We start from the raw sequence: 18,827 nt of genomic DNA on the forward strand, positions 1-18,827 counted from the left end.
CAAATGAAAGATACAGAATAAGAGGTGCCAAAAAGAGCTGTTTGACTGGCGAAGAAGAGCTGTTTTCAAAACAAACGCTAAAGGAAGAAAGAAACTGAGCAAAACTGTTACTGGAGTTAACAGAACGAGGTGAAAGGATGAAAAGAGCGAGGAGAGGAGATTGAGCAGAGTCGTTACCACATGGCTTCGTTAGAGAGGAAACGAGAGACAAATCAGAGGGGCAGAGAAACGGACAGGGTCATGCCAGCTTCCCCGCCACTGTCAAAGTCATGCTGCCGGTCGCTCGGGAAACATGCAAATGAGATGCAAATGTGTGGAATCTCTGGAGCTGGATTGGTTTTCATGTTGACGTTGTTATGGCAATGCATAATGACACACACACACACACACACACACACACACACACACACACACACACACAAATGCAAGTGTACTGGCATGCGGTTGGATAGATGGGTTGGTAAAAGGAGATAAAAAAGGGCAGATGGATGGAAAATGGAAATGATAAACTACTCATCTCACAGGTGAGAAGAGAGCACTTGAGGAGAAGACAAGGGGTTGTTTCTGACAAATGCAAAATACTTCAGAATCCGGTAACGGATTTAATAGGGGTGAAGTGAATAATGGGCGAAAATAAACATCTGAGGTTAGTGGTGGAAAAATGGCACAAGTGCAACGAAAGTTTCAGCGAGTCGTCTGCTCATCCGTCTCCTCCTCTCTGTCCTTCAGCTTGTTCTTCCTCCTATCTATTTAAACACCACTCATTATACTTCATAATTTCATCTCGATACTTTCTCCTTGACGCCTTTCCTTTACATTTTCAAGGTTCGATCGTGGAGTGCGACTGCCAGACGGGCTCTTCTCAAACATGGCGTAGGAAGAATCGTGTGGCATCTGAGGAAATGTAATTAATGATTTCATCACTTTGTTTAAGCGATGGAGTCCTCTCACTCAGACATGGGTCATTTTTCATGTTAATGTTCCTCACTGCTTCATCCAAACATACCCATGACAGTGATAGAAAGGACCGTGGAACGAGCGCAACGCGTTTCCACGAGATTGTGTTTTCATCAAGCGAGGGTTTCTTTCATGTGGTGACGGGTCATGAACCACAGAGGCATGTGATTGTTGGCACACACCAATGATGTTTGAGCAGCACACTGATTTGTGTGTGCTGTTAAAGTTGCTAATAAAGGTTAAATATTAGTTTAGTGAATAGAGTAACTCTTGTTTAATGTGAAGCAGTTGTCTGCTAGGAGCTCAAATGGAAAGGTCATAATGCCATTAACACGTACAGAATGTTATTCCAACCCCTGCGGGTCCAATGCTGGATGGGAAGGACGTTCTCCTACCTTTGTTCTGCTCTTGGTTGGTAAGTGGGATGTGGAGGTGGTGGAGATCCTTTAGAACTTCAGTGCTGCCTTCAATGGATGCACTTCACAGTCTTTATAACCATTTCATGCAGTTTGCCTTTTTTATCTGGGTTCTTGTGTTGGCAGTCCTATAACCATTTATGGTCCTAATAACTCCATTGATCTGGACTTTGTTGTCTCTCTCTTTAGTGTAGCTCAATGGGGCCTCTATAGGATGTAAGAGGATGTGAATGGTCCATAGGAAAATGTGAGTTCAATGGCCAAACAAGCTGAATGCCCTTTCAGGTAACCAGTCGCCTAGAAATGTAGACACACCGTAGCAGAAGCTCTGCAGGCCGGTCTAGCCATGCTCTATTGTAGCCTCTGCAGGTCTACCAGTGGCCTGAGAAGTTTTGTGTCTTGCCAATTGGAGCGCTCTGTCTGTTGGGTTGGATGTTGCTGCGATGCAGCAGATAGAGGTACTTAGGTACTTTATTTAGTGAAAAGATGTATTTGCGTCTTCGACAGTGTATGGCGGACGGCTTTGTTGACTGGCGTCGATTTCTGTGAGTACATCACGTTATTTGTCGTCCAAAAGCATGCGGAGATGATTTGAAAGACAACCGTAGACTCTGCCCCATGACTGAACTCGTGGCCAGATTACAGATTCACATATATAGAATTCAATTTTCAATTCAAGTTTATTTATATAAAGCCAAATCACGACCAGTCGTCTCAAGCACTTCATAACGTAAACATTCCAATACAGGTCAGTTCATTAAGCCAATCAGTAAAAAGTTTCCTTCATAAGGAACCCAGCAGGTTGCATCAAGTCCCTGACTAGTGTCAGTGACTTTCCATCAATCCTCATACTAAGCAAGCATTTAGCGACAGTGAAGCTACTTATCTTATGCAGTTGTCTGCTATGACATGTTCTTCTGTGGACATAAGCAGCACAAAGGAAACCTTTCTGTCCTTGTGAGCTTGGTACCAATATGTCCTTCATCTGTGTTTGTAGCGGAAATGTAACCAAGCGCCCTCAATCCACAACTCCAAATGTGCTGTCCTCCGTTGTTGATAAACATAAGTTATGTGGCTTTGCTCACTTTGCATATTTTTGCAACAGTCAAAAATGTTTGTAACTGAGGACTGAAGACGTGTGGATGTACGTGTGATATATCAGGTGTTCCTAGCCATTTTAATGTGGAACCTCACCCTAGGGCTGCTCGATTATGGCAAAAATAATAATCACAATTATTGTGACTGAAATTGAGATCTCGATTATTTAAGATGATTTTTCAATTAATGTTGATTTTATTTGTTTTTATTCTGTCATAAAATTGCTCAGGGCACAATCAGGACAAAAATAAATAAGAAACAAGATGATCACTAAAATAGCTGCTGATTCCCAGTATAAAAAGACCGATATACATAGTTTATGACCCAAGGGCTGTAGACCTTGGTTTAACTCATTTAAGTCTAACCAGTACAGACCCAAATACCAATATATTGCAAATACTGACAGCAAGAATTATACAGTGGCATTTATAACAAATACATGCAAATAAATTGATGTTCACAAAATTTTGCATAACATTTATTTAGTCATGTCAAGGTGCTGTAGGAGAGTGCACTAGCACCGTGTCCTCAGACAGATTAGTTATTATTTATCAGCGTAAGGAACTTATTTCTATCTATTTCTACCTTATTTATAAACTATTTATTTACAGGTCCATTGGTTAATTTAATAATTGTACCAACCACAGCTGCACCCCCCACCCCAACCCAGTCTCACAACAATCAGGGGCAAGCTGCACGTGTGTTTAGCACGCCGCACGCTCACATTTTGCTGTTTTTAGCGGCTCAGGAGCCCACAGGTACGGTGTGTGTCACTCACTCTGGTTAATCCAACAGGGAGCCACCTCACAGAGCCGTTTCTTTAGCGACCGACACATCACTACGTCATTTCCTTTCCTGAAGGACGGTCCGGAGCGCAGGCAAAGTGTTTAGCTAACCTGCAGGAAATGTCAACAACAGTTATCCAGAAAGTAGCTAAGGGTTACCAGAGATGTATCTGAGGTGTTCGCTAGGTATTTTTAAGATTTAAAAAGTCAAGAAGGGGGTCTGAAAAGCTGTTGGAAATAGCGTCAAAGTTGCTAAGTTGGCAACACTGTGGGAGGAGCGCTTCATTTGAAACTCAGGGCAGCGCAAGTGGGAGGAGCAAATAATCGGCTTGTTTTGTTTTTATAATCGTACAAAACTCAGATCGTAATTGGGATTAAAATTCAATCAATTGAGAAGCCCTACCTCACCTCCAACTTCCATCCTTCCATCCATCTATCTTCCACTTCTGGGCGATGGTGGCTGAGGGTAAGGGTGGGCAATATAAACGATATAAGGTAGAAACGATATAAAATTGGGTAATGATAGAGTTTTTGGCTATATCGCAATACAATGATATCGCGGTAACACATGACATCACTAAGGTGTGCACCCTGCTGATATTGGGACAGCAGAATGGCAGTGACTGCAAGCATGGAGTGGGCGGAGGAGGAGGCCTATATGCCTCAGGTGGCATATATTTGCCACATGAGGATATTTAAAAGCATGTCATTTTGACGTATATAAACAGAGGAAAAAATATATCGCAATATATATCGTTACCGCACATGCTTCAGATTATATCGCAATATAGATTTGAGGCCATATCGCCCAGCCCTAGCTCAGGGGTTATGAGTTTGCCCTGTAATCGGTAGGTTGCAGGTTCAATCCTGGCTCCCGCCAGAGAATGCTGCTGTTCCGTCCTCGGGCAAGACACTTAACCTGCCTTGCCTGCTGATAGTGGTTGGAGGGGCCGGTGGCACCTGTGGGTCTGCATCTGTCCCGGGGTATCATCCCATTAAGATGGGAGCAGAAAACCTCCAGAGGGATGCAACCAGGTCACATCCTCGTCGCATTCCCGATCCACCCTTGAGAAGCAGCGGCTCCACTCTTGGCTCCTCTCCTCCCCTTATCTCTGAGGCTGATCCCGACCACCTTAAGGAGGAAACTCATTCAGCCGCTTGTGTCTGGGATATCTCATTCTTTTAGCCACGGTCCAAATCTTGTGACCACAGGTGAGAGTTGGAACTTAAACAAACCAATAAATTAAGAGCTTCACCTTTCGGCTCAAGTTGTTCCTTATCACCGACCGGAGCAGCTCCGTCATTATGAACGGGAAGCCCATTGGTCCATCTTTAGAACCATTCCACAATCACTCACAAATATAGACACCAAGATAGCTCCTCTGCTTGAGGCAGAAGTTATTTTACTGTTTTCAGGATGAGCACCTCCCCAACGTGTACCTGTTATTACAAAGCTAGCCTCTCCACAGTCAAAGCTTCTGTCTCTCTCTTCCTCACATGAACATGTGCCTCACAGTCGATTCACCTGATCAAAACACTTTTCAAAACGTGTGTCTTTACATGAATGCGCCAGTCACTGGATCTTACATACCTCGGTCTGAATAAGATGTCAAGCTGATTGTGAAAGACGTAGCTGCTTGGCTCTTGATAAGTCGACCGAGTCAACTGAAAAGTCGTCTGAACGTCTTCCTTTTCTCTGGCTGAGTGCAGCATTCATGGCCTAAAACAAACTAAACCAATTTGTCCCTGAATACGTTTGAATGCAGGTGAGTTCCTCATAATAGCTGAGAAAAAATAAAAACCTTTATGGTGGAAATACTGAGTTCCAACAACTTGTGAGTTTGTGTATAAAAAATGTGTAAAACGTAAGAAAAAGGGACTCAGTTTCATCTTTGAGCTAATTCCTGTGTAAAAGTGGTTATTTTTTTAACAGAACTCGACACTTTGTGAAGTCCCTCGAGACAATTAATGTTTGACATTTTACTCACTACTTGTTTAAAGCATCTTGATCTCGTCTTTGCATGTAGTAATGAATTTATCTCACAAGTGAAACTCGAAAAATTAGAATATGGTGCAAAAGTTCATTTATGTCAGTAATTGGACTTAAAAAGACCGTGTGTGTTTTTCCTAGCGATAGGGGGCAGTAAATTACCTTAATCACTGCAAGCAAGTAGCATTTTTGTGTTGGAGTAAGACCTTACCAACAGATGCCCATTAGGGTCAAAAAGCCCTGGGGAGTGAAAACTTCAGCAAAATGACGAGCACATCAGACTTCCTTTCATCACCGGCAACCAGTGAAGAGGTAAATGTGTAAAACAATGTTTATAAATGGTTAAAGTTTTGTTACCGTTTGTCACAAACCAGTAAATGTGTTTTGTCCTCACGGGCTCCCGTAGAAGGAAACATGGCATCGGATATGGGCTGTGTCTCAATTCAGGGGCTGGGTCCTCCGTCAGCTGAGTAGACCGGCTGTGAATTTGGACAGGCCTAGCCTTCATGAAGTCCCGCCACTGTCATGGCGGGCGGCAGTCCTTTGACCCACGACATGCAGAATCACCAAACAGGAACTGGTAAGTAAGTAAAACGACTTTATTATATACTGCAGAGCAAGGACGGGAACAGACGACGGGCAGGCTGGCAGCAAGATTTCCGGATGGAACTCTGAGGAAGGAGACAGAGTGAATATATGGAGGGAATGACGGGGAATGATATTGGGAGTGGAGCTTACTGATTGTAGTAGTGGTGAGAACTTCCGGAGGGATTGGTCAGGTCCGGGTGAGCAGGAAGGCTCCAGAAGGAGGAGGAACTGTTGGATCGGAGAGGAGGTAGGAGTAGAGGCTTGGTGGGTGCAGGTGAGCGGCTGAGAGCGGGCGGCCAGGGGAGGAGACAGCGTGACATGAAGTGCAGGGATCCGAGCTGGTGTTGAGATGGTGGAGTGTGGAGTGAAACCTGGAGTAGAGCAGGGAAGAGAAGTCAGGGTCTTTTCAGGTTGAAGAGATCCAGCGAATAATTCTCAAGATCTGGTAACAAGACGGAACACAGGATCAAAAAACGGGTCAGAGGCTAGAGCTACCCAAAATTGAGCAATCATCCGGCGAAGTGAAGAGTCACACTGCTCCTTAAATCCCCTGGACCGTGATGACAGGATGAGCTGCAGCTGGAGACTCTCAGACACGCCCACCTGCAAACAATATTCAGAAAAGCTGGTTATGTGCAGGGAGCTCACCACGGACCGTGACAGCCACTCCCTCGGCCACTCCCAAGGAGTCTTTGAATTGGGACAGGCCTGGTCGCGGCGCTGTGACGTAACCGGCCGACGAATCCGGCCGAGAAGGACCCTGAATTGAGACGCAGCCATGGTGTCTCCCAGAGACTTCGACCCCCTCCCATGTATCTTAGACCAGATGTAGACCAGATTTTTTTGTTAAGGAGCCAATACTTTTCAACAACTGGGCATCATTTCATTCATTTTCAACAACATTTCGATGGATATTTCCAGACATTAAGGATAAAAACTACACATTGTCTCTTTAAAAAGAGAAACTTATACATTAGAAATACATGCAAATGTTATAATTGTGATGATTGTGATTACAGCTTATGAAAACACCAAATTCAGAATATTGTGAAAAGGTGCAATATTCTAGACCAGGGCTATTCAAGTTCGGGCCTCGAGGGCCGGTATCCAGCATGTTTTAGTGGTTTCTCTGTTCCAACGCAGTAGATTCAGTGGTTGAGTCACCTGTGCAGCAGCTCATCAGGCTCTGCAGAAGCCTGTTAATCACCTGCTGATTTCAATCAGGTGTGTTGATGCAGGGTTAAATATTAAACATGCTGGATACCGGCCCTCGAGGCCCAGAATTGAATATTCCTGTTCTAGACTCCAGAAGTGTCACACTCTAATCAGCTGATAAATCTCAAACACCTGCAAAGTGTTTGCAAGCCTTTAGATGGTCTCTCATTCTACATAAATTGACTTTAGTGGGATTTTCCTAATTTTTTGAATTTTCCCTGTAAATCAAAAACAGGGTGGAGTCGTCTGATGGTATTTTAAAAGTGTGGGACACTGAAACCAATTTTTAATGATTATTCCTGATAATAATAAGTTTGGGTTTTTCATGCAGGCTGAACATGAAAATAGTCTCCTACACCTATCTCCTGCATTAACTTCTGATAGAAAATGGATGGAGAGCCTGACAGACCTACGTCCCACTGTCACTTAACATTCATGGTCTCACCCCTCCTGACTCACAACGGGGAAGGCTGTTGTTGGCTAATTGTCCAGGAAACAGCAGAGAATGTTTCGACCATTAGAAGCTAACCATTAGCATCATTAGCATTAGCAACTTCACCACGCTACAGAACTCCTTCAGGCTTGTGTTATTTGTGGAGAAACATCAACGTTGCAAGCCAGTGGTAGAGTCGCGTTGCTGTTATCCAATCCAAGGCGAGATGTCTCAATATCAGGAAATAAGACTCCAAAACATGCCGTCTGAAGCTCAGCTGTGACGTGGGTCACTTCTAATTCTTGGAAATAGTGCTCCGGTAAATTTTTTCACCCCGATTACGACTTACAAGGCATTCATTCCTACTAGAGACCTCTGCAAATGTATTGATAATTATTATTGTTATTATTATTAATGCTTTGTTTTTGATGTTCTAGCCTCCATCGTTGATTTGCTTCTTTATTTTGTCCTTCTTATTTTCATAACAGAGAGCTTATTATCAAAAAGTGCAATGACATTAGCAAATTTCTGCATAACTCAACTGAACTCAACTTTATTTATAAATCGTGCCTTACAGGCAAAAAGATGTCAGCGAGGCACTACACAGATCAAGTAAAAACATTAAATCCAGAAGATAAAAACATTGTATCACAAGATACAGATAAAAATAGAGTGAGTGCACAAATCGCTATAAGTAAAACAATAAAAACTAGTTAGAAAGGTTAAAAGACAGATCATAAAAGTAGGTTTTTAGCCTTGCCTTAAAAACTTGATCATTGAACAATTTGTGTTCACGTGACTCAACGCGTTAAATCTAACAATTTTCCTTTGAGTAGGTTTCTGCACCTGAATAATTTGAGTCAGTGACTCTGTGGCCACGAGGGGAAGTGGTGAAGTATAAACAGTATGCCATTGCTTTGTTTTTAGTTCTCCATTTTTCATCCTGAAACTGTCATTAGGTCATCGTACAACTTCAAAAATCAAGATTTTAATTTGGATGCATGACTTACAGCCCAAGCCGTCAAATCTATGCACACACATTTTAACAAATGGCATACATAAAGAGCAAGGGTGGGCATTTAAATATTGCTGACTTCTGGCTCCGGGCCAGTTTAGGGCTCAAGTTGACACAGTGAGAGCAACTAATAAAAAACACTGACATTGAACGTATTTGTTCAATGAAGTGAAAAGTTCAATCAATGACTGGGGTCATAATTAAGGGACTTGACTGCATGAAATTCTCAGCTGAACATAATTTGCTCAGATCTGTGAAATACACCATTAACGGAGTTTTGCCATCAGCTTTTATTGAAATAAGGCCACAGAAATGTACTGTTAACAGTAGGGATGTAAGAAAATGTTGATTGTGGCAATATATCGTGATATTTTCCCCAGTGATATTATATCGATATTCAAAAGCAGTGTATCAAAAATATCGATATCGCAATATATCGTGATAATTTTTCTTGCAAAAATGTATCGATATTCAAAAGTCACGAATCTAATTTTTCTAAGAATTTACATGGAAACATTTGTGTATTTTCTTTTCTTGTGGTGCAATTCAAACACAGACCACTAGTTGGCAGCAGTGTGTAATGGGTTTTGTTTCCACCATTGAAATGTAAATCCCTCTGTTATGGTTAAACATGTCAAGTATCAGTTTGGACTGTTTATTGAATGTTCCTATAATAAACTTAGTCTAAAAAATCGCCAATATCGTCTGACTGAATGTTTCACAATATATCGTGATATATTGTATCGTCTCCCCTGTATCGTAATACGTATTGTATCGCCAGAATTTCACCAATACACATCCCTAGTTAACAGGTTGTAACTTGTAAGTTTGAGTGTCAGAGAAACAACACGTATTTTTATTATTCCCATCGTCTGACTCTTGGGAGCTAATACGTACTGAGAAACCAGACACAAAGTACGCAGTGTAAAGTGGAGATACTGCATTTTTTAGGCGTATATCAATACGCTCCCTAAAGAAGCTCCATGAGATCCCCGCCCCAAAATGAGAAGCTTTAGAGGATGAGAAGGAGGAGGTGATGCGAGTGCAACGGCCATAATAGACCAAGGAATAAGAGGTAGGGATCATGAAAAGGAAAAAGCAAGCGAACTAGAGAGGGCAAATGAGAGAAATGAAATTAAACAGAACAACAGAGGGGGATAAACGGGCAGAGGGAAGATGCAGAATGCACAGGAGGTATGGAAATGAGAGGTTGAGGGAAGAAGTGATGCGGGGGAGAGGGGGGGGGGAGCAGGCGTGCAGGGATTGGCTGTAAGGAGACGGAGAGGGCTAACAGAGGACCATGTTTTACAAATTGCTATTTGAGATGAGCCAGTGGAAGGGGGGGCTGCAGATTGATCACAGCCAGAGATGTACTCAGCCACCTCTAAACACTGCATCATGCACACATGGGTGATCACTTCTGCTCAGACACAATGAGTCCGATACAGGTAGACCAAAATCACCGATACACGGGGACGGGGTTTAATGGGAAACTGGAGGAGAACACTTATCTTTGTATCTGATCTCATCCCCACCTCTCATTGATTACCCGTGTTCACTGACCCCAAACCTACCGTTTGTCAGCTCTCACGCACAAGACACTGAGCGACATCTCCCACACTGACTCTGCTTAACTATAGGCTAATTTAGGAGTCACATGGGAGTGTTTGTGGTGTTTTAGCTCACCTACAAATGCTACTTTTCCAAGGACTTTTCAAAGTAAAATTGTACATTAGCTAATGTCCTGACGAGACGAGTCTTTTACTTGCTGGTTTAGTAACTATCCATTCCTTGTTAGAGAACCAACATAATAGGAAGAAGGTGTCCCTCAGATATGGCGTTTCCTTTGAATTTTTAGATACTTGCGTGAAATGCAAGATAGGATAAAAAGCATAAGAAGAAATAAGAAAATATCATTTCTATAGCGCCTCTCAAGATAAAAAAAAATCACGAGGCGCTTCACAAAAACAAAAAAATGCAAAAATATAAAAAGGAATTTAGAAATTGGTTAGAAATATATTCAAAATGAGCAAAAAATAGACAATTGTGATTAAAAAACTAAATGTTAAGAAAGAGAGAGAGTGAATAGGAAAGAGGGAAATCAGTGGATCCCGAGGAAGGTGGAATAGGTGGGGAGAGCAGAATAAAGAGAGAGAGGTGAAGAAGGTCATACAAAAACCAGCTTGAACAAGTGAGTTTTCAGCTGCTTTTTAAAAGAGACCACTGAGTCCACTGATCTCAGGCTCAGGGGGAGAGAGTTCCAGAGTCTGGGGGCAACAGCAGCAGATGATCTGTCACCTTTGGTCTTTAGCCTGGTGCTGCACAACCAGTAGGCTTTGATCACTGGACCTCAGGGACCCGCTGGGGGTGTAGGGACTGAGAAAATCACCAATGTAAGATGGTGCTTGTCCATGTAAGGCTCTATAGACCAGAACCAGGATCTTGAAATGAACCCTGAAGTTGACTGGCAGCCAATGAAGCTGGAGGAGAAGCGGGGTGATGTGGGTGTGTTTGGAGGACTTGGTCAGAAGCCGAGCACAGGCATTTTGAACCACCTGTAGACGGTTCAGGGAGGTTCTGCTCAGACACGTGAAAAGAGAGTTACAGTAGTCTAAGCGTGAGGAGATGAAGGTGTGGAGAACTGTCTCAAGTTCAGAGCGAGACAGAATGGGACTCAGCTTAGCAATGTTCCTGAGATGGAAGAAGGAAGAGTGAACAAGAGAACTGACATGAGAATCCAAGGTGAGAGCTGGGTCAAAGGTCACACCAAGATTCCTGACAGAAGGTTTGGTGTGAGAAGCAAGCTGACCAAGAGAGTCTCTGACTTTGGGAACCAGCTTGTCTGGGGGACAGATGAGGATCTCAGTATGGGAGAGGATCTCATATGTCTTTTTGTCGCCATGGCAATCACAGACTTGTTGTCAGCTGTGTGATTAACTCTCCTGCATGTTGGAGTGAGATTTTAATTAAGTGTTCTGCAGCACCCTGCCAGTGCATTTCAACCTGAGGGAAAAAACATGACATAAGGACCTACATTAGTCTGTCTGCTTCACTTTTTAATATCTGAAACCAAACTTACTGCATCATCTTCAGAGCTGAAGCATGGCAGCACACTGCCAAGAACATTTATTTCTGAGTGCAAATTTGACTTTTCCATTGATAGAAATTATTGATTATAAAATTTGCATAGCAGCTCTGTATTTCTTCTTTTTTTCCCCTCGTAAGCGATGTCAGGGACTGCTGCACACTGGGAATTGGATCGTTTTTTACCACTGTAATAATGGCATCTTCCTAAATGAGGAATAAATGAGAGACTATCATGATTTAATTGACTCATTTACATAGATTAAAAATTGAAGTATTGTAAATTTCGGATCTTGTCCAAGACTGAAGTGATGGCCGTATTTCCAGAGAGAGTTATGCATTTCCTCCCGCTTCTTTGTTTCGGTTTTCTGTGCGGGGTTAGATCGAACCAAAAGACACGTATTATTTTTTAAACAAAACTGGAACTTTTTCCTAAAGAAACAATTTGATTTCAGTTGTTCTAATGTGTGGAAAGACAGTTTTGTGTGAACAAAAATCCAGTTTTGATTTGGATGATGACTCAAATGCAACTTAACATCAAGACGTGAAAACTAAAGCTTTAATTGAAGTGAATAGTCAGATCTTTTGAAGGGGTTTTCTGTAAATAAAACAAAGTTAAACTAAAAAAATTACAAAATGAAGTTCCTCAGTTTGGAGATTTACCAGATTGATGAGCTAACGGACAGTAAGCAAGGTTAAAGTGGGACACTGATATCTTAAATAATAATAATAATAATAATCATCATCATCATCATCATCAAACTTATATAGTGCTTGTTTAGGACACTCAAAGATGCTTTCACACACTCACATTCACACACTGCTAGTGATGGTAAGCTACTCTGTAGCCACAGCCGCCCTGGGGCGGTCTGACAGAGGCGAGGCTGCCATTTGGTGCCGTCAGCCCCTCTGAACACCACCAACACAGGCAAGTTGGGTGAAGTGTCTTGCCCAAGGACACAACAGCAGAATACCCCTGGTGGGAGCTGGAATCAAACCCATGACCCTCCGATCGTGAGGGCTACTGCTGCCCCAGGTTACATAAAGGTCACATTCAGACAGTTTTTTCAACATACTGGTCTCTACACACTAAAAACAGTTGGGTTATTTATTCAACCCAATTACTGGGTTATATATTAACAGCTGTACGCATATAATGGGTTATAGAATATTTTTAACCCAATTTCTGTGATTTTTGACTGGATTGTATGTCTGTGAGTAGGTTAGCTCAGTAATTGGGTTAGGTTCCCACTCCACTCCAGTAGGTGGCAGGAGTGCTCTTAAAGATTTGCTGGTAAAAAAACGAGAAAACCAGAAAATAAGGAAGCTTAGGCAGGAAACTAAAGTGTGCAGTTTACAGTCATTGAGCGAGAAAAGTCCTCAGAGAGCTTTTTCTCTTACTTTTTGCCCTATTTTCTTCACATTGGCATTCCTTTTATTCATCTTCGCCTTGTGTGGTGGACAACACTAGCTTAAACACTAGCTTAAACGTTTGCATCGAACCACTACTGACGTTCACTTGCCCACCATTAGTACACAAGAGTTGCTACCTTGCTAGCTAGCAAATGTGAATCTTACTCTAAAAGTTGGGTTATTTTAACCCTTAAAATGGGTTATCCACATATCAACGAAACAACCCTAAATTTGGGTTGATGAAAATAACCCAAATATTTGGGTTAAATTAACTCTGAAAAATAGTTGGTCCCTCTTAAACCTTACTTTAACCCTGACTTGGGTTAAAAATAACCCAAGTTGGGTTCTTTTTGACCCAAGGGTTTTTTGTGTAGTATGAATGAATGTCTTGTGAGTCATTTTCTGTGGAGCAGAAGCTTTCTCCTGTCACATTTGTGGTGGAACACAACAGGATCATGTGTCTTCCTCATGAATATCCAAGATTTGTAAGCATCTCACCTCTGATTGGCTTACAGCAATGCAACTCTTCTGTTTCCTTTGTTCGCTCTTTCTTCTTGGGTAACAAATGCAACATTGATGTTTTGTCTCCACAAATAACACAAGCCTGAACATGTTCCTCCATGTTGTTCAGTTGCTAATGCTAATGGTTAGCTTCTACTAGCTGAGATATGCTCTCTACTGGCCACTAAATCAAAAGAGCCTCATGTGGTTGCAACTCAAGGAGGGCGAGTCTGTGCTGAAAAACATTTTAACGTTTAGCGCGCGTATGAAACTCAAAAGTGGCCGATTGTATTTTATAAATAAAGTATTACACAGTTTCTAAGTGCATATGAACTTTAACCCTTTGATGCATAATGGTCACTACAGTGGACAGGTACTCAAAAATGTTATTCATTTATTTTTGCTATTAAGCAAAGCTGTTGAAGATTTTATTGCATTTGAGCTCCTCTATTTCGACTTCAGTAAGTCAAGCCAACATATTTAATGTTCAGAATGCACGCTGTCCACTGAGATGGACATGTAATAAACTATGTGTAAATTAAATGTTACAAAAAATATGTAAATATGAAATTTGTTTCATTCACACTTAAAGATGAATGAAAAAAAATTGTTTAAAAAATCCTGGTTGAAGATTTCATAATTCATGCATCAAAGGGTTAAAACTACTTCATTTTCATACTTGCAGCAGTTAGTTGCCATCGTGTTTCAATACATGCCTATTTACTTAAAATTCTGTGGTTATTTGAAATAGAGATTGTTAGCACTTCAGGTTCACGGCGTAACTAGCTGTTAGCTTGTCTCTCTGATCAGAATACTTGTCTTGATCTCATAAGATTTTTCAAAGAGCAACAACGGAAATAACTGCCCTGCTGGAAAAACCAACATGGACCAGCACCAAACCAGCATGGACCAGCAAAAACCAGCAAGGAAGCCATGCTGGTCTTTGCTGGTTTTTCTAGCAGGGTGTTCACCGTTTATAACCTTTTTACAGAAACCCACTTCAGAAGATCTGACTGTGCCTGAAACAACAGGCGACCAAGCCCACAAGTTACTGAATAAAGGAAAGGCAAAGCTCAATATTGTGGTCAAAGTCGTTTCTGTGGATTGGTTAATACAGAGCAGGTGTGCCAATGACTCTCAAACCTGATTCAAGGACATGAAACAAAACTAACAGGAAAAAGAAGTAATAGAACTCAGTTGTTTATGCTACAGAACATGAAAACAGGGATATTTAAGATCCGAATGTAATAAAAACCCAAGGCAGTGACAATAAAACACACAGTTTACTACATTTGTGCTCTCATCTGCTTTATGTTCAACTCCATCGAACGTTTGAGCGAATGTCACCATTCTAAAATGCTTTTCCCCTTTTGGCTTCAAAAACAACTTCTTTCAACATAGAAAAGAAAATGAATTACACCCTCACAAACATCCCGCGTAAATATTTAGCAGATGACATTGTGAGTTTTATCTCTGCAGATTGCGTTTTAAGACTATAACCGAGATTTCAAATCCTTTTGTTCTCCTCTTACCCAGGAGTATTTCCTTTCATGGGCCCTGCTGATGTTCCCTGCTCCTGGCTCCTCTTCCAGCTCCTTTCTCCAGGAGCACAGCACGTTTCACAATTCCCACCAATGCAAATACACCCATTTGTCCGATCGATGGTGCTTCCTAACTTCCATCACGCTTCTTTATTTCCCTTCTTTAATTTGTTTTGACTATCGAACAAAAAGAAGACATTAAACAGAAAAGGCCAGATCTTTTAATAATATTTTAATAATTTAATTTAATAATTTTGTCATTATATATGTATTAAGCATGCTGTTAATCAGTTCTTACCCTTAATTACCACATTTGGGTCCAAAAAGACAGTAGCTCCTTGGTACGTTTGTATCGGGATCTACTTAAACCTTGCGATGACCCTTTTCACACCTAACCAAGTAGTTTGTGAGCCCAAACTTGAAAATGAGAAGTAATGAGGTGAGATGAATAGAACAGGAAAAGGTCGTGCTCCTCCGGTCTCTTGGATGAAAGTCATGAGTTTGATTCATGACTTCGCCACGCCCATGTCCTCTAAATGCCGACTTTGTTGCTTCTTTATACCAACCTCATATTCAAATGGCTCATGAGTCACTTAAATTGTGAGTCACTTGGATTCTCGCGTGGTCAGAGTTATGAGATAATCCATCTTTCCAAGCCTGAAGTTGTGGGATTGTCGCCAAGTCATTGTTGTTAAGGCTAATGTGTGATTTATACAGGCTACTACAACCAAAGGCAGCTTTTTGATGTCAGTAAGCAGTGCTTTTAACCTAAGTGATTTATGTAACTCCTGCTATACCTGTTAGACAACACATGTAGAGTAATTCCTGGTTGAAAGAAGGCTTTTACTCATTGAAAAATGTGTTTTGGATTTCTAGAAGCTAAAGCTTTTTAACACATCAATCAGTAGAGCTAGACCAAAGTTTACACAGTGCTAGTTCATCGAATCAAATAACAAATATATCTTTGGACGTGTCTGCCTTGATTAAAACTTTATCAGCTGAATGGTTTATTAACCATGTCATCAGTACATGTAATATTTTGTTTTGACAAAGACTTTTCTGTTGACTTAGGTGCTGTGCTTTGGCTGTTAATGACTGATCCTTATCCAGCCAATGTCTTTATTACTTTTTACGCTTGGGGACCAAGAATAATTATTTTTACAGTTGGAAACTGTTTTTGAGGCTCTCTACAGCAAATGGAACTTTGTTGGGGCTCACAGTGACCCAGGAGTCCTGAACGACGGTGTTAGCAGTAACTCAAGCAAGCATTAGTATTAGCTAGTGATAGCACTACCTAGCCTTTTTCTGCGGTTAGCATGCGGAGCCTAAAGCTGGATTTATACTTCTCCGTCAGCTCCAACAGGGAGCGACACGCACAGGCAGAGACATTTTGCCCTCATACTTCTCCGTCTCCTGGGGAGTGTTGCAATGCAATTCCCCGCCAGGACAACAGAGGGCGTAGCGCTGTTCTGTGGTATCCTGTCATGTATCCTGTCCAAGATAGTCTGTTTATACTGTGTTTTTTGTATATAAGAGACTTTTTAACACAGACAAATTTGTCTCTCATCCTCCTCCACCTCTTCATGCGCTCGCCACCTCTAAACCCATGTATCCTGTCATTCCCGGCCACAAATAAAATGCTTGCTGCGTATCTTTTCACTCCTCCAGTCACAGGGAAATTAAACGTTCATATTTTTAGAGTTTTTTCACGAGGTGTTCTTCAAGCTTCTCCCTGTCTGCCGCTAGTTATCCTCGGCTCTCTTTATGTTTTTGAGGGCGCAATGGTGGCGGTGTCGACGACAGCGGCATCCTGACCAATCACAAGCTTGCGTTCTCCGTCTCGACGGACGGATGTTTAGAAAAGAGAGCTAGACTCCGTCCGTCCTTGCGGGGGCTCTCCAGCAGGCTCGCAAGACGGATAATGGCGTTATGTGTCTCCGCACTGACGCAGAAGCATGACTCAGGCTTAAGTCACGCCCATCTACTTCTGGTCAATGGGTTTCCCACCATCAAACACAATGAATAGCAGCCTCTGGGCGGATAAAAACTTTTTTCTGAACCCGTTTGATATGGATTTCACGTATGATGTCCGTGAAGTTTAGATTATGAGTCAGTTATAGTTGTTTGGATACTTTCTGCTCCAGCTTTAAGCTAGCAGCAGACCTCTTCTCCTCAGCTCACATTAGCATGTCCCTCAGCTGCCTCCGTCCATCACCGCCCGTCCCCTCTCATCACATTGCACAGACAGAAGAGGCTGAAGCAACCAAAATACGGTCTCTCTCTTTCTCTGTGAAGGCTACTTTGAGGTGAGGAAAAGTGCAAACATCTCAGATTTGTTCAGTTTTATCTGCATATTAATAAATTTCACAGTTTGCTGTCAATTCTAGCCCATTTTTATTTTCAGCAATTGACTGATCCTTGCCCTGCTTTCCACATTGTAGATTAAATATTTTTATTATTATTTTTGTTTATTTCATTCAAAATAAAAAGATATATTCCTTTCCTTAATTTTAGTTCTAAATCTAGGTTTTGTAAACACATCAGTTTCTTTCAGCATCTAATTACTAGTTCTCTTTTCAAATATCCCCTGGATGTTTGTTGGCAGAGAGCCTAAATTGGCTTTATACATGGTTTGTATGATTTTCCAGTCTTTTAAATCATGAAATTTCAGTAATTTATATTTAATAAACAATGGGTTCGATGGATCTCTACAGCCACTATAACTGATGATTCTCAGAGCTCTTTTCTGTAAAATAAATAAGGGTTGTGTATAGTTTTTGTATGTTGCTCCCCAGATTTCTACACAATAAGTCAAGTATGGAACAATCAGTGAATTGTACAATGCCAACAAACCAGAATTAGTCAGTAAAAACTTGACTCTATGTAATACTCCTAAGGATCTGGCAATTCTACCTTTTATGCAACTAATGTTGGATTTCTACAGGCTACTTTAAAGCTAAGATAAATTCATCTTTCAAGTTCTTCTGATTTCATAACTCCTGCTCAATTTCTCGCCAGAACAAAGTTCACCGGCTGCTCTTCCCTTTTGTGGTTCACGGGTTGTGAAAGATTCATCTTCTTGTGGTTTTCATGTGGTCTAAGTCACAAACGGTGTCCGATAAACCCGCTTATTCACCGTTTTAGCTTTTGTCTGTTCCATTTATTGTCCCTTTCTTACTTGAAAGACCTTTTATTACACTTAGGTTTGCACCTAATTTTCACATTTTCACTTTTACACTCTTCTCAAAACCACAAGCTTCTGTTAACTTTTATTTTTCTGCAAACACTTGCAAGCTCAATGCTCATGGATCTCACAGCCGACGAGATAAAAGATAGCTTAAGAGAGAAACACCAAACTTTCCAAACTCCTCTTTAGATCCATTTCACGAAGCAATCCACTTGGTTTTCATCTCCCGTCCACATACGTATTTATTTATTTATTTATTTATTTTTCCGCCTTTTCTTTTACATCAAGAGAGCTTTTGGATGCACTTTTTCCTTCGAGCTGTTAGCGATCTCTTTTCCGCAGTTGGGTCAAATTGCACCTTAAAGTGGAGGATGTGGTGTTTTGTTCGCCGCGTCATTCAGGTAGTGTGAGAACTGTGTCACGCCGTTCTGTCTCATGCGTCGACACGGGCCTTCAACATTCTGCTCCATCAATACGGGGCAAATCCACTGAGGGACAGGGCTGAATACATGAGCCATTTGGAGCAGATCCTTTTCATCTACTGTCTCTTGGGGTGTGTTCAGAATTCTGGTTGTGTCACAGAGGCACGCAGTGTGTGTGTGTG

At 41.5% G+C, this 18,827-nt stretch overlaps 2 protein-coding genes across 6 annotated transcripts in view; one reads left to right on the forward strand and one right to left on the reverse strand.

Moving 5' to 3' along the window:
* The window catches only part of cadm4 (cell adhesion molecule 4), a 287,904-nt gene that overhangs the window by 159,737 nt on the left and 109,340 nt on the right, over positions 1-18,827 (forward strand). The window lies entirely within an intron of this gene.
* LOC139069877 (uncharacterized) lies at positions 432-6,945 on the reverse strand. Its single transcript, XM_070551091.1, has 3 exons — positions 6,330-6,945; positions 5,985-6,205; positions 432-5,917 (listed from the first exon to the last, which is right to left on the reverse strand). Exons 1-3 carry the CDS (start codon positions 6,612-6,614, stop codon positions 5,770-5,772), a joined length of 654 nt encoding a protein of 217 aa, XP_070407192.1. The 5' UTR covers positions 6,615-6,945; the 3' UTR covers positions 432-5,769.

This window comes from Nothobranchius furzeri, chromosome 5, assembly GCF_043380555.1.
Source record: "Nothobranchius furzeri strain GRZ-AD chromosome 5, NfurGRZ-RIMD1, whole genome shotgun sequence".
Taxonomy (NCBI): Eukaryota; Metazoa; Chordata; class Actinopteri; order Cyprinodontiformes; family Nothobranchiidae; genus Nothobranchius; species Nothobranchius furzeri.

Coding starts and splice junctions, on each gene's coding strand:
- LOC139069877 (XM_070551091.1), bottom strand. CDS start 6,614: ATGGCTGCGTCTCAATTCAGGGTCCTTCTCGGCCGGATTCGTCGGCCG. Junction 6,206..6,329: donor GGATGATTGCTCAATTTTGG/GTAGCTCTAGCC, acceptor GCTCTACTCCAG/GTTTCACTCCACACTCCACC. Junction 5,918..5,984: donor TCTCACCACTACTACAATCA/GTAAGCTCCACT, acceptor CTCCTTCCTCAG/AGTTCCATCCGGAAATCTTG.